At 29.8% G+C, this 16,741-nt stretch overlaps 1 protein-coding gene across 4 annotated transcripts in view; it reads left to right on the top strand.

Annotated features, from left to right (window-relative positions):
- Nucleotides 1-16,741, top strand: part of LOC126898416 (uncharacterized protein C2orf42) — a 37,060-nt gene that overhangs the window by 19,196 nt on the left and 1,123 nt on the right. For 2 of the 4 annotated variants that reach the window (XM_050672421.1, XM_050672413.1), the window contains 4 exons: nt 1,929-2,071; nt 2,535-2,583; nt 3,701-3,843; nt 16,312-16,630. In XM_050672421.1, coding sequence (XP_050528378.1) covers nt 1,929-2,071; nt 2,535-2,583; nt 3,701-3,843; nt 16,312-16,630 — 654 coding nt within the window. Of the gene's footprint in view, nt 1-1,928; nt 2,072-2,534; nt 2,584-3,700; nt 3,844-5,753; nt 5,937-16,311; nt 16,631-16,741 lie in introns of those variants that run through there. The other 2 variants (XM_050672429.1, XM_050672438.1) reach the window with 2 other exon arrangements.

Here is a 16,741-nt window from a genome sequence, read left to right as displayed (position 1 = left end):
AAGTTTAAAAACTTAAAATTAATTTTTCAATGTTTTATAGGATTTTTAATTTTAGACAATTTGCAATAATAACCAAGTTTAGTTTTCATTATCTCTGATGGGTAACCTTAAATTAACTTTTTCAAAATCAAAATTCATATAAATGTACCTGTAGAAGCTATGGTAAAAATTTAAAAGTTTTTTTAAAATAAAATACATTTTTTGCTATTTTATTGTACAAACTCAATAGTAAAATTGATTAACTTTTGTAAAAATAATAAATTATAACTTACTCTAGTATCATAATATTAAGTACAAGTATCAGTACTAAAGATAGTACCTTACTACAGTTATTACCTGTAAGTTAAAAATAATCATAAACAACTTAACCGATGATAAAATATATTAACTATTATCGGCATGATTGTTTTTAAATGCATATTTTTGTTTCAATGTATCATGATGTTATATTTTTAACTTTATCTTACTTGTATAACGATATACAAGTACACGAGTATATATCTATAAGTAATGAACACCACTAGAATCTGTATACTATGTTATTGGTAAATGAATTTTAAAAGTTTAATGTGTGTTTTGTAATTTATTTAAGTGTGTTGAGTTCATTGAAAATTCATCATTTAGTTGTTTTATTTTTAAATTTAAGTTATTTAAATTAAAATAAAAATGAATTGTTCCATTGGTCATTACGTGAGTGAAGAATTCCATAAATCCACCTACGGGTTAGTTTCCAATGTTTTAATAAATCCAAATGATTTGAACGGAAAAGAAAAATTATTATTAAATTTAAGAATAAAAACAGAAATTGATTCTATTTGTGAGTACCATAAAATAAAATATTTATACAAGTATAATAATTTATTTGGTAAAACATGTTGAGATCCTTTTAAATCCCACAAAATTATTATAAAAAAAGGTTTGAGTGAAATTAATATTGAACTAAAAGATAAAGTAAAAAGCTTTGATATTGAATTAACTCCAGGAAAATCATTGTTCCCTTCTTGTTTTAAAAATGTAAATAATGTATGTAAAGATTTTCGTTTAATGGAGGATACTTATGAATAGTACTGATGACACTGTCGACTGTAAAGAATCCCAAATGGAAAGGATTGACACGATTTTTAAAACTTTTGATTTATCTCCTGTTTCAAAAATTAAAAAACTTAACCCCCAAAAAAGGTATTTAGCTGTACAAAAAAAAGTTGAGTATGTTTCATTAGGTTTGAAACGTAATCTAGAAAATTGTATTCTTGAATGTTCTTATGAATAAAACATCATAATATGAAATGCTAATTGAAAAATTAAAAGTAAAGTTTATTTTGTATACTTCTGACCAAAAAATTAAGATTTTAAGCTTATTAACTCCATCTTGGTCGAAAAAAAAATATCTAAAGAATTTAATACGTCAGAATATTTGGTTAGATTATCTAGAGATTTAGTTAGCAAGTATGGAATACTTCCTGACAATCCTAAAAAATTAGGTCGTACTTTAAGCAATGAAGTTGCTTAAATCAATGGAATACTGATCGAGCAGATTTAGTGACAAATATTCAATCTGTTGATGAATTTATTGAAACGATAATTGATAAGATTATTAAACTTAAAAAACACCATTATATATCTAAGGTTCAGTCCAACTTTTTAAAGCAAAAAAAATATGAACTAAAATTAAATGAATTTTTTTATTCATCATAAACTTTGAATTATAAATAGACTTTACCATAAAATTTAAATTGATATCATTAAAATTGGATGAGCAATTTGAATTCGAAATAAAGGCGATTATTTTACTTTCTTCCTATATGGAACCCATAAAAGTATAGAGGATCGTTAAAAAAAATTTTTTTTCTTTTATTTAATTTAATTATAGATTAAATATGGATTGACCCTATTATATTTTTATTATGAAAGTTGTATTGTTTAAATAGATGTACAAGTTGCCATGGTTGAAGAAAGCAACGGACCAGTAACATTTTTTGATGACCCGATAATAATATCAGGAGAAGCTTGCTCTTTAGAAAATCTTACTTCTAAACACCATCAAACATCAATATCGAATATCGTAGCAAAAGTGATTAATTTAGTTAAAAGTTTTTTTGGTTTAACTTAAATAAGTAATTGAATTCCTGTCTTCTCTAAAAACCCATTTTTAACTTTAATGCAAAACTAACTAAGCTTTTATTTTACTATGATCTGTTTATTTTTGTGTCTGTATATAAAAATTCTCAGTTCAATATGTATAAGACACACAGTAAATATGAAGTAATAAGGGGATATTTAATATAATTACAAAACCCCTTAAAAAGATATAACTATAATCTCATCGGTTCATATAGTTCCCTTTTAGAGTTATAATTAACTAAGGTGCACTAAATAGTTAAAACTTAAATTTTTTTTGTAAACTTATCTTTTTTAAAGTTTATTAGATAAAATTTAATCCAATATCAAATATTTTATTCTGTGACTTGTTAAAATATTAATTTATTTCAATGTTGTTAATGTGTATGTATAAAATGATTTTTTTTTTTTTATAGAAACAATATAAAAAAGGACAAAATAAATTAAAAATAAAAAGAATTAAAAGTAAGTTTATTTTTTTAGTATAATAATTGGTGATGGACATTTTCACATATTTTTGTTACTGAATAGTTTCTTTTTTGCATAAACTATCATATATTAAAGAATATTGAATAATTTAAAAGCTAATATATATTTTTTATAATACTATATATTATTTTTTTCATTATCATTGTCAACGAAAGTTTTTCAATTTTAATGGAAAATAAGCTATGGCTTCTCAATTTTTAAATGCGACTTTGTCTAGTTACTATCGTCCAGTTTCTTAACAAAGCGTTTTACCAATGCTATTAGAAAATATGATTGAACCATAGCCATAAAATGTCAAACTATAATATGTCTATTATCTTTGAAAATGTTTTAAGAGGTCTCAGCACAAAATTTGATTATCTAAATAAATTATAAAAAATTTAATGTTCATACTCTAGAAATAGTATACTCTGGTAATCATGTAGATGCAATTTATACGGATATAATGAATGATTTTGATACGGTCAATAACTCTTTAATTATTTTAATTAAAAATTGTATATATTTTTTTATATTATCATATAGCTATTTAACTGACTGAGTGACTTAGTCACCAGTTTTACAGCTTAGTGAGGGAGAGTTGACACGGCCTGTAATAGCCATTCACAGTCACATTCTTTAGTATTAACGATAACCCTGTTCATCTTATCTAGTGGTCGGTAGATAGGACAAATCAGAGGGTTCAGAATCAAAAGACAAGTCGGCGAGTATGTAAACTAGTTCACCTGTGACTTAAATGCGCTGCACGTGTTGCCGATTATGCAATTCATGTAATTTTGTTCACCCCTATTTTGTGTCTTTTTAGTATTAAAATATTGTTACATTTAAAAACTAAATAAACTCACTCTAAATAAAAATAAACATGGTGTTGCAATATATATTTTTAAACAACCCCATATAGCATGTCAAGCTGTATAGAATTTCCTATACTTTTTAATGTGAACATTTTGTTTCCTAGTTGGAAGGACGTTATATATAAATTCTAATAATATAATTTCTACAGTAAGAATCAATATTCTATTATACAATTAAATAGTTTTCAAATGACTGTCAATTTACTTGACAGACTAAATTTTATTATCATTATTTACAGGTCCGGAACAAAAAAAATGTATTAATCCAAATCCAGAGATCAGTTTTGAAATGTGGTTAGCTTCTGTAACTGAACGAATTAATCAAGAAATGCATTATCAGTTTGATGGAAATCCACCAACTATGGTTTTCCATATTCATAAGGTAAAGATTTTCAATACATTAATAACTAATATACAGCTTACTGATTATCAATATATTTCTCCTCTGTGAACTATCTCTCTACTTCTTTCCCTTCCTTCTTAAACAACATTATTTGTTCTTATATTGCCCTCTTGTGTTTAATCTTTTGTTAATTATGTTACTGATTTAGACTCCTTTCAAAATTCCGTTACATTGGCCCTGATAAGATTTAAGGTAGTTTTTTAATTAAACTGAAAAATGTAATTGCTCTTAAACTCTCTCTAAATCTCTCAATCACAGCGTTTTCCATTTTTCTCTTAAACTTAGTGCACTAGTTAATCTTTATCAGCTACACTTATCAGCTACTCTTAAATCTAGAAAACTTTCAAATGTTTAAAATTGCCATCCTATTTCTATTTAATTCAACCTATCTAAAATATTTGAAATTCTTCTTCTTCTTCCTCGCCTTAATCCCAACTACTTGGAGTCGGCCACCCTTATCCTAAAGTTCCACTTGACACGATCTCCCACATCATCTACGCTCACATCCAGCTGTCCTCAAATCGCATTCAATAGCATCCCTAAATCTCTTTTTTGATCTTCCTCTACCTCTTCTTCCTTCAACATTCATTTCTATAACTGTTCTTACAGCTTCCGATTGTTTTCTCCTCATAACATGACCAAACCATCTAAGTCTTATCTCTCATCTTATCCACGATTGACGCTACACCTATATTCCCTCTTATATGCTCGTTCCTTATTCTATCTTTTTTAGTCACTCCACTCATCCATTTAAGCATTCTCATCTCTGCTACACTCATTCTCTGCTCTACTTTCTTATCAACCGCCCAACACTCTGAATCATACATCATAGCTGGCCTTATTACAGTCTTGTAGAATTTACCTTTCAACCTCTTTGGATCGCATAAGACGCCAGACGCTTCTCTCCACTTCAACCACCCGCACTTAATCCTATGTCTTAATCTAAAATATTTGAAATTATTATGATAAAATAAATATTATTAATATTAAGGATGAATCCAGTATCGTCATTTTTCGACACTACCACCATGTTCCGGGAGTGGGTAATTTACGTGCCTGCTGCTTTCCTTGGATGTGGTAGCCGTTTCTCTGATTCTCTCTCCGGAATCGAACTCTGTTTTCCCGTTACTCGTAACAACCAAGATATTGATAGTAACTACTATCATAACATAAAACTAAAAAGTGAAAAATAAATATAGTTTAAAAAAACTAAAAAAACAAGCTTTTATAACACATCGAACTAAAAAGTTAAAAATAATTTTTAAAATAAGCTTAAAATAATTATGAATAAAAAATACTAGTATTATTGTGATAAAAGCGTGGGTATTTGTGCCATATTTTACGTATATTGAGCGCCCGACGCATTTATCACAATAATACTAGTATTTTTTGTTTATAATTATTCTAAAAATTATTTTTAACTTTTTAGTTCAATGTGCTTTAAAAGCGTATTTTTTTAGTTTTTTTAAACTATATTTTTATTATTACGATGTAACGATTTCTAAGTAGCCATTAATGTTATTTGAACTTGTACAATCATTGTAACGGTATTATGTAATTATATTGTGTAATATAGTTTAGAAAAATGTTTCTCAACCTGGGGTTCGCGAACTAGTTATTGAGGGTCACTATCATATGATTTAAATTATTATAAAAAATTACAAATCTCAAATAATTAAATCAATAAATATTACAATACTAAATCATACGAGAATAATATATCAAAACATAACATATTATATTATTGTGTATAAGAAGTTTAAAACGGAAAACCACTATTAACAACAGGTCTTATTGTTAAGCCGTTTACTATCGATAAATATAATAAATATAGTTTAAAAAAACTAAAAAAACACGCTTTTAAACTATATTTATTTTTCACTTTTTAGTTTTATGTTATGATAGTAGTTACTATCAATATCTTGGTTGTTACGAGTAACGGGAAATCAGAGTTCGATTCCGGAGAGAGAATCAGAGAAACGGCTACCACATCCAAGGAAAGCAGCAGGCGCGTAAATTACCCACTCCCGGAACATGATGGTAGTGACGAAAAATGACGATACTGGATTCATCCTTTGTAATCGGAATGAATGAGTTCTATATCTCTAAATAAGAATAATGTGTGTTAATATATATATTTAATAGTAATTAGAATATATATATATAGAATATATAGAAACCCGTTTCCTGACTTACTGAACACCCTGTATACATGTAAAGCGACTTAAGTACGTAAACGTATCATGCATTAGGTACAGTCGTGTTTTGTGGGCGGGCGGGTCGGACTAACGTTATACCTGAGGTATAATCGGCGGTAGGAATATATACGTAAGCCCTATGCACGCGGATGATAATGGTCAGTCAAAATAAAAATTTGTTTATATATATAATATTGATGACACGCACGTGTATACGAGTACGATAACCAAAAATAAATTTATACAGGAATAGTATTGCCGGCGTGTGATGATCTTGGCGTGGGGTGGGGTGAATGCGTTATAACAGTCTAGTCTAGATGACGGAATATGCGATAACGCGTGGCGTTTGGAGAGTTACATACATACAGGTGAAACTAATATAAGCGTGTAAAAAATAGGTTGATAAAATGATAATTTATTTGATTTCGTCAATCATATCGATCGCTGTTCATTGTTCACATCTCCGTTTTAAAGTTAGATATACGCATGTAATACACACTTCAACATTAGTTTTCACTTGTTTGTACCTTTTTTAAATTTGAATTCATAAATTAATATAAAATATTAATAATATGAGTAAACAGTCACAAATGACAATTTTTTTCAAACGACCGCCAAATAAATCGACTTCATCTGATCAAAAGTCGAATAAACATAATTTGGAAACTACCAACAAAATTAATGAAACACCTCTCAAAAGGTAAAAATATTAAAATATAATGATAGTTATATTCAATATGGTTTTACATACTTTAACGGAAATGGAACTGATGTTCCTCAATGTGTTATTTATTTGTAATATGACATTGGCAAATGAATTACCGAAACCAAGTAAGCTCATTAGACACCTTGAAACAAACCATGCTCAGTACAAAAATAAAACGAGGGATTTTTTTTAAGAAAATTTGAAGAATTCGAAAAAAAAATAAAAAAAGGATAAACACGTATATTACTGAGGACAAAATTATTCAAACATTTTCTTATTTGGCAACCCTACACATAGCTAAATTAAAAAACCGCATTGGATTGGGGAAAAATTGTTAAAACCGTGTATGATTGATATTTGTACAGAATTATATAGTAATGAACACGTTACTAAGATAAAAAAATATCTATGTCTAATGATACAATAAGTAGGAGGATAAATATTATGTCTAATGATATTAAAAATCAGCTTATTGAAAAAATTAAAAAATCTATATTTTACGCAATATATCTTAACGAATCTACTGATATAAATAATGAAGCATTATTATTAATGTATGTGAGATACGAAGATAGCGATTTAAAAGATATACAAGAAGATTTTTTTTGCAGATTATATTTGAAAACTGTACTTCTGAAGAAATTTTCAATACTATTTCATTTTATTTCCAAAAAATTAATTTACAATTTTCTAATTATATTGACGGAGCTGCTGCTATAACCGGGAAATTCAATGGTTTTGTCATACGTGTTCAAAAAATTTCTCATAAAAACATTATATCAACTCACTGTTTCATTCATCGTTAGCAACTGGCTGCTAAAGATAAGAACGATAACCTATTTGATGTCCTAAATATATCTACAAAAATTGTATATTTTATTCGAGCTAGTGCCGTAAACACTCGCATTAACAAAGTAACGTGTGAAGAAATGGGTTAAGGTTTTAAAAATTTGGTATTACACATTCATGTTCGATGGTTGTCAAGAGGAAAAGTTTTGGCCCGGTTGTTTGAACTGAAAACTGAAGTAGAAATATTTTTCAGAGACAAAAAATCACCACTTAGTAATTATTTCGAAAAAAATGTATGGTTAACAAAACTTATATATTTTTCCGATATATTTTCAATTCTAAATTATTTAAATTTAAGTATGCAAGGGCCACAAACTAATCTTTTTATATTGTACAACAAAATTGAAGCATTTATTAAAAAAATTATATTTTGGACAAATCGAGTTAATAACGAGATATTTGATGTTTCTGAATTTTTTTAATATGATTCAGGAAAATATATTGACAAAAAATGAAATGTGTATAATAATTAAATAACACTTATGCAAATTAAAAGAGAAATTTTCCAAATATTTCGACCCCAATAAAGACATCCGTAAAAATTATAATTTGGTTATAAACCCGTTCGTACAATCAGATCAAAATATATTGTCATTAATAAATAAAGAGAAACTGATTGAATTGAGTTCAGATATGGGATTACGCGATTATTTTAAAAGTTACAAAAACGTAGGAAAATGTTGGATATTCGTTCAAAATTAATATCCTAGTTTGGCTGAAGAAGCAATATAAGTACTCATTCCATATTGTTTGAGCAACTCGTTATTTAAATAATAAAAAAGAGTGGACTGTATTTCTAGATTTTATTTTATTATAATGAAAAATTATTTATAGTAACAATTATTACGTCGCGAATCGGTCCGGCAATGTTACCGGCGCAGCGTATAAAGAGCAACTAACCGATCCCACCATTATCACAAACGATAATCGTATACTAAACATAGGGGCCACCTTGAAGAACAGTCTTCAAAATATAATAAATAATATACACTATCGCCAAATAGAACAAAATAAATTAAACAATCAATTGGAATATAATAGAAAGATTTAACCCACAATCAAAAGGGATACTGAAAATAATATAAATAATGTATGATAAAAATTCATTGACTAGAACATAAATAAATAATTGCGCTTACATATTATTACAAAAAATTAAGAAACAGGTATTACATTAAATTTAAATTACATAATATACAATACATTTTAATCATTTTAAGTAGGACTCTTCATTATCTTGGATTGGTAATGGACATAATAATCTCACCGCTCTCTTTCTTAACCCACTTGCTGTCTTGACTGTCGCGACTCGCACTACACCGTCATTTCACTCACGCGGCCCAATTTTTAATGTGGAACTATTAGGTTTATTCCATTTGGAACGCTCTTGAAGCTGACTTAGGTATTCCACGCTCCAACGTTTCCAAATTTGTTGCGTAATATGTTGTACTCTTTGCCACCGTGATAATAAATTACTGTTTAAATAACATATTTCGGGTTCCGGCAACGATGATAGTGAGTCACCTATTAAAAAATGGCCAGGAGTAAGGACGGATAAGTCAGAAGGATCATTAGATAATGGGGTAAGCGGTCGTGAATTTAAACAAGCCTCAATCTGCACCAACAGTGTGTAGAACTCATCATATGTTAATTTTACGGATGATACAGTGCGATTTAAATGTTTTTTAATGCTGTGAACTGCCGCCTCCCATAATCCGCCGAAATGTGGTGCTCGTGGGGAATGAAGTGCCATACTATTTTGTTGCTAGTCATAAATTGATGAATACGATCTTTGTGATCGTCAATCGACATTAACTGTTTTAAATCTTGAAGTTTATTGTTTACACCTACAAAACAAGTAGCGTTATCTGAATATATGTTTTTACATAGACCACGGCGAGATATGCATCCATGCTTAAATCACATACGAGCTCTAAATGCACCGCCTTTGTGGCGAAACACACAAACGCGCATATATATGACTTTTGAGTCGCGGAATTTCGTCTATTGTTACATTTTAACTGAAACGGACCCGCATAATCTATTCCACAGTTTTCAAAACATCTACTTGGCTGGTCGACTCTGAATTTTGGTAAATTACCCATTAAAGGTGATATTTTTTTTGGTCGTGCCTTGAAATATTTTACGCATTGGTATATAACTTTTCGCACGCACCTTCGACCATTGAGTGGCCAGTATTTTAATCGCACCGTGGCAAGTGTAGCATGTGGTCCTGCATGCATCAGTCTTTCGTGTTCGCGTAACATGATCAATTTTGAAAAATTTGTTTCATTGGGTATTATAATCGGAAATCGTTGATCAGTATCAATAATTGTCGCGTTGGTTAATCTATCACCTACGCGCACGATTCCATCGTCGTCTATGAACGGATTTAAGTTATATATTTTACTGTTACCCGACACAATACATTTATTCTTTAAATCTTTAATTTCTGAAGAAAAATAAATACTTTGTAATAATTTGATTAGTAATTTAATTCCTTTTGATATTTCGTCTACGCTTAACGGCCCGATAATTCTTTGGCTATTATTACGTTTCGATAATGAATTATTTTTGTATCGTAATAAATACGCAACGACGCGTGATAACTTGTTCAGAGATGAATATTTATCAATATCAAACACCGGGCTTACTGTAGTAGCACACGCGACAATAGACGTAATCTTTTCTTCGTTTTAAATATCGTTTATATGTTCCAAATCTTTGTTGTGTGCTATTGAACCTTTGAAATCATTATTAATTAACCATACCGGACCGTGCCACCAAAGCATGTTATTTTTTAATTCGTCTGGCGTACATCCTCGTGATAATACGTCAGCTGGATTAACGTTCGATTTCACATGTCTCCACTCCGAACGCTCAGTCAAAGTGTGTATTTCACTGACACGATTAGCAACAAATGTTTTCCACTTACTTGATTCTGCAGCTATCCAAGCTAAAGTGACAGTTCAATCCGTCCAAAAATATTTTTTTGATATGTTCAGTTTAAGCGCCGATATAATTACATGCACAAGACGTGATAAAAGTAATGTCGCACATAACTCTAATCTTAGAATTGACACTACTTTTATCGGTGATATACGCGACTTTGTGCACACTAATTGGCACTTAACGACTCTGTCCGTCATACCTGTAGTACGTATATAGATACACGCACCGTATGCTTTCGTAGATGCATCCGCAAATCCATGTACTTCAATGTGTTTTTCTTTATCAGACCCCACCCAACGAGGTATGTTAAATGAATTGAGCTCATTTAAACNAGGTATTTTAAATGAATTGAGCTCATTTAAAAAACTATTATAATTTTTCAATTCTGATTGTATGTGTGACGGAACTGGACTATTCCAACCGATTTTTTCAAGCCATAATTTTTGAAGTAATATTTTTCCAACTGATATGATAGGACCTACTAAACCTAATAGATCAAACAACGTCGCCAGACCGCAAGAACGTGCTTTTTGGTGACTTGAGCGTTTATTTTTGGTATCTGAACGACATATGTGTAGTAATCCTTCTCCGGTTCCCAATACAAACCTAAAGTTTTTACTTTTTCTCTATCCATTAAGATTTTTTGTGATTTGCCATTACTTGGATTAGGAAATAAATCTTCATGATTTGCCGTCCATTTTGATAATTCAAATCCCGCACTTTTCATAATTGAAATTAATTCATCACGTAACATTATAGCTTCAGTCAACGTATCTGCTCCGGTAAGACAATCATCCACACAAAAATCGTTTTTGATCATTTCTTTTAATCTTGTATTTGTAGTTTTATCAGCTACTCGGTTGACGCAGCTCATCGCCAAAAAACCCGCGGGTACCAACCCATAAGTAACTGTACGTAATCTGTATATTTTGACCTCTTCACTTGGATCCGATCTCCATAATACACGTTGATAATCACGATCATTTTTGTGTACTAATATCTGTCGATACATTTTTGTTATATCCGCCGAGAATGCATATCTGTGAGTTCTAAATCGAATTATGATATCTAATAAGTCCGGTTGTACTTTAGGACCGTTCATTAATATGTCATTTAATGACACCCCGGTACTGATTTTCGCTGACCCGTCAAACACAACGCGCAGTTTGGTCGTTCTACTATGATCGTTTAAAACGTACGAGTGCGGTAAATAAAAACATTTATTATTGTCGATTAACTGATTATCGCCTCTCGCATTGCCTATACATTCTATATGTTTTAATTCTTCATATTCTAACATAAACATTCTATACTTATCATGTAATTCGGAGTTTNTTATACTTATCATGTAATTCGGAATTTTTTAATAGTCGTTTTTCTAATGATAAAAATCTGCGTACTACTGAGTTGAATGAATCGCCCAGCTGTTGGCTACAATTTACTTTGAATGGTAATTTTACTACGAATCTACCATCCTCATTTTGGTCGACGTTATCGGAAAAATGTGTTAAGCACAATTTTTGTTCATCGGTGAAATTATGCTTCGAAGATAAGTCTTCCATTTTCCAAAATAATTCGATTTTATTATCTAATAATTCGTACTAATGTTTCGTTATTGACAAATACGAATTTAATTTGATATCATTCATATCTGTTAATAATTTACCTACCACCACCCATCCGAGTAATGTTTTTTGCAGGTATGGGTCTTCTTTTGTTTTGAGCTTTTCGGCACATATTATGTCCCAATATGTTTCTCCTCCGATAAGAATGTCAATATTACCCGGCTGATTGAACGACGGGTCCGCAACATTAAGGTTGTCGAGAATACTCACAGTACTTATAGGTGTATGTGGCAGTGAACCGGTTATTTTTGATAAGACTAGAAATTCAATAGTCGTTGCATACGAACTATCTAATGACTGCACAATAGCAGTGACTTTGTACTTAATGTTATTCTTCGATTCACTTATTCCACATATTGGTATATTTACTTTCTGACGTTTGAGTCCCAATTATGTACTAGATTACTCGTAATGAAATTGCTTTGAGATCCATTATCTAACAACGCTCGGCCGTGTATTTGTTATTTGATTATTTGTTTCGGCATCCATTGTATGTGCAACCAATGTATTCTCATCGTTTGCAACACCCGGAGTACTTCCTTCGTCCGAACTGGCTTCTTTTTCTTAGTGTAAGAGTGAATTATGAAGTTTTTAACATTTCCCACACTTTCGCGATGGACATTGATTTACGTGATGGTCGTTTTTTTTAAAACAATTTTTGCACAATTTCAATTCACTGACTTTATTTATTCTGGACGCTATATCAAGTGCCAGAAATGTAGTGCACTTATATATTGGATGAGGTTGTTGATACAAATAACATTTCATTTTTGACGTAGTTAAAAATGTCGATGCCCCTTTTTTGTACGTTCCAACTTTTGAAGTTCTAATTGACAACCAATTTGATTCATTTTGCTTGAATATTAATAATTTTGCGTTTTTGACCGACTCTAACATCTGACTTCTTTTACTCAAGAACTCCATCATTAATTCTACACTCGGTAAGTCCTCTCTCGACACTTCCGTTTCCCATTGACGTATTGTATTTGTGTCGAGTTTTGTATATATGACATGCAATAACAACGCACCCCAATTGTATGGATCATGATTTAAAACTTTTAATGCTTGTATATGCGCGTTTAGTGAATCAGTTAAATGTTTTAATTTAATGGCTGATTCTTTATTGATTGGTTCCAGGTCAAATATACGTTTCGTGTGTGTTTGAATCAACATACGAGTATTATTGTATCTCATCGTAATTATTTTCCATGCAATTTCATAATTCGATGACGACGTTTCTAAATTTTTAATTAATGAGCTCGCTTCACCTTCCAGTGCATTTCTTAAATAGTAAAATTTTTCAATATCTGTTAATGCATTATTTGAATGTATCATTGCACAATATATGTCTTGAAATGTAACCCAATCATCAAATTTACCCGTAAATGTAGGTATCTCTAATGGTTTAAGTTTTACTAATGGAAAGCTATGATTTTTTGTAATTTCATTTTGATTACTCTCTATTTGTTGTCGACTTTGCAAAATCGCATTGCTTCCCGATAATCTGTCGTCGACTTGTGACATTAAATCGAAATATAAATCTTCAAATGTAGACCGATATTGTAACTGGTTATTTTTAACGTCTAATACTTCAATATTGTTTTGAATTGCGTCGAATTCGCTCCATGCTTCGCGAATTTTCTCGGCCCTTAATCTTAATTGTGTTATAATGTTGGATTTAGGATCACTCAGAAATGACTGAAATCGAGTGAGCTTCGCTTTTATTTGTCCACGACGTAGAATGAATGCAGCCAATTCGTTATTATCTTCTTGCATTATATTAGATATAGATTTACAGGAGAATAATTTAAGGAATAAGCCACTTTTAATATTTAACTAGACTCACTAACCTTTTAGACGTCTTCTTTTTTGAACTCTAATGTGATACTAGTTCTTGGAACAATGTTTGTTTGCACCCGGTTCGATTGGACCAATGTTTGAGCAACTCGTTATTTAAATAATAAAAAAGAGTGGACTGTATTTCTAGATTTTATTTTATTATAATGAAAAATTATTTATAGTAACAATTATTACGTCGCGAATCGGTCCGGCAATGTTACCGGCGCGGCGTATAACGAGCAACTAACTCGATCCCACCATTATCACAAACGATCATCGTATACTGAACANCGATAATCGTATACTAAACACATATATTTGTGCGAATATGGATTTTCTACATTGACAGCAGTAAAAAATAAAACTAGAAACCAACTGGAAAATTCAGTAACCATGATAATTAGCTTAACAAACTCTATAAAGCCAAGAATTGACGACATAATTTCAAACCAACAGCAACAACCAAGCCATTAAGATCCTTGGTATATCAACTATATTATAGTAAAAAAATAATTTTAATAATATATGTGTTTTATATTTATTATTTATACTTTATAGTACTTCTGCTATTTATGCGAATGTATAAAAAAATATAAAAAGGGGTCGTTAAAAAATTTCAATTCAAAAAGGGGGGTTGCTACAGTAAATAGGTTGAGAAACATTGGTTTAGATTATAGATAGATGTTACTGTTATCATTTTTAACATAACTATATATATATGTATATAGTTAAAGGATTTATTATTATGTTGCAATGTTCATTAGTTTTATAATTACATTAATTAATATTTATAATAATTGGGCTTGACTCATACAAATATAAAATTAATTAATTATGATGTGTGTACATGGGGCCGCCGCCTTTTTATTCCCATTCAGACCCTCACATAGCACCTCATTCAATATTCTATTTACCTCTTATTACATTCTAGTCACAGGTGAGTGTATGTGATGTTTATAGATAAAGCCATTTGATAACACATTTGAGTACCTTAATTTACATTTTAATAATATGTAATATTTTAGTGCCTCTTTCCATAAAGATACAAAAATAATATTTCTCTTCATCCTTCTCCCACCAATTCAGATTTATTATTTCTATTTTTTTGAACAACCAATCAACTATATTTAAATTAAACATTGGTTTAATATAAATTTGTTCTCCTCCTTCTTTACTATTATCTATAAATAGCGTAAGAAAAATCATACTGTGTTATCGTATGTTATTATTGAAGTATAATTGTGAGATATTTAATATAAAAATTGCTGCAGATATGAAAAATGTTAAATTATCCATACGGTATCCATTTCAACCTGACTTTGCTGTGCCTGGAACATCTGTATTCAATTTAAGTTTTAAAGATAGTAAATTCATACACATCGATTGCACATGGATAAACGATCGCCAGTGATAATAATAATGACTCAGACTATATATTTAAGGGCATTAATAAGTTTAATGATTTTTTACATTTAATCGATGAATTGATATCATAATACGATATGGATGATTCGTATAAATCAACAATTTATCTCGCTGCAAATTTTAACGTTGTAAAATCTAGATGTTAAATGAAAAATATTTTATCGATAATAGGTAAGGATATTGAAGAACATGAATGAGACGTGTATCATTGACGAAAGAAAATCTAGTTGTTCTGAAAGAAATGAAATCCTGTGTCTCCTGTAGGTATTAAAAGTAAATCAAACCTATCAACGTAAGATCACCATTATTAATATTGTAGAAGCAATCTGGAATATTGAATACATTTATTATTACGCGAATATTTATTACTATTTAAATCAATGTTTAAACTGTCATATGAATAAGATTCTGAATTTAAAGAACTTTGAGTGATAATAAAAAACATTGATTGTATCGGCTCAAATCTGCAGATATAATGTTTTTACGTTTAGTTTAAAATGCTATAACCACATATCTAGGTCTTTATCAGTATGTGTCGATGTCTTCACAGCCCACAAAGTATTTTTCGTTTATGGTAAATACGGTATTTAAACATCCGTAAATACGGATTTGCTAACTTCTAAAAGCGATATAAAATTGTAATTATAGTGAAATGCTTAAATGTGTTATCAATTTGCTTGTCAAATCCTGTGACTAATGTGATGAGAAGTAAATGAGGCGCTGAGTATATGGAAGCGGCAATCCCATACATACACATCAAATTATCATAAGTTATGATTTATAGCTTTACTTGATTTTGAATATCTATATAACTTATTTATTTATGTTTTACATTTTTTTTATATTTATTTAGACATTTTTTTATTGTTTGCGAGAAAGAATGTGTGCAACGTCTACTAAGAAAAGATTGCCAAACTCTACTACAGTATTTATAAAGAAAGATTCTTTGCCTTTAGGAACATTTACCAAATATACTTGGCATATTACTAATATTATGTTAGTAAAAAAAATCTTTGAAACATCATTATTGCCTTTAAAAATTAGTCGTAGTTTTATCAAAACTAGTGATGGAACATATGAAGAATTTGAACATAATAAAAATAACTTTTGTTCAATTGACAAAGCTCATCAAGCTATTCAACCAAATGATTTAAAAACATATTTAAAAGTTGGTGAGTATATTTTTAGCTTCGATGTAAAGCTGAAAAGATATTTTACTATTAAGATTCATAAAATATGCTAATTGCGATGATTAGGTGTTCTAAAAACAAGGACGGCATTTT

The sequence above is a fragment of the Daktulosphaira vitifoliae genome, unplaced genomic scaffold, assembly GCF_025091365.1.
Source record: "Daktulosphaira vitifoliae isolate Bord-2020 unplaced genomic scaffold, ASM2509136v1 Scaffold_1, whole genome shotgun sequence".
NCBI lineage: Eukaryota > Metazoa > Arthropoda > Insecta > Hemiptera > Phylloxeridae > Daktulosphaira > Daktulosphaira vitifoliae.
Note: the sequence above shows the minus strand (reverse complement) of the source record. Positions and strands in the feature narration are given on the sequence as shown.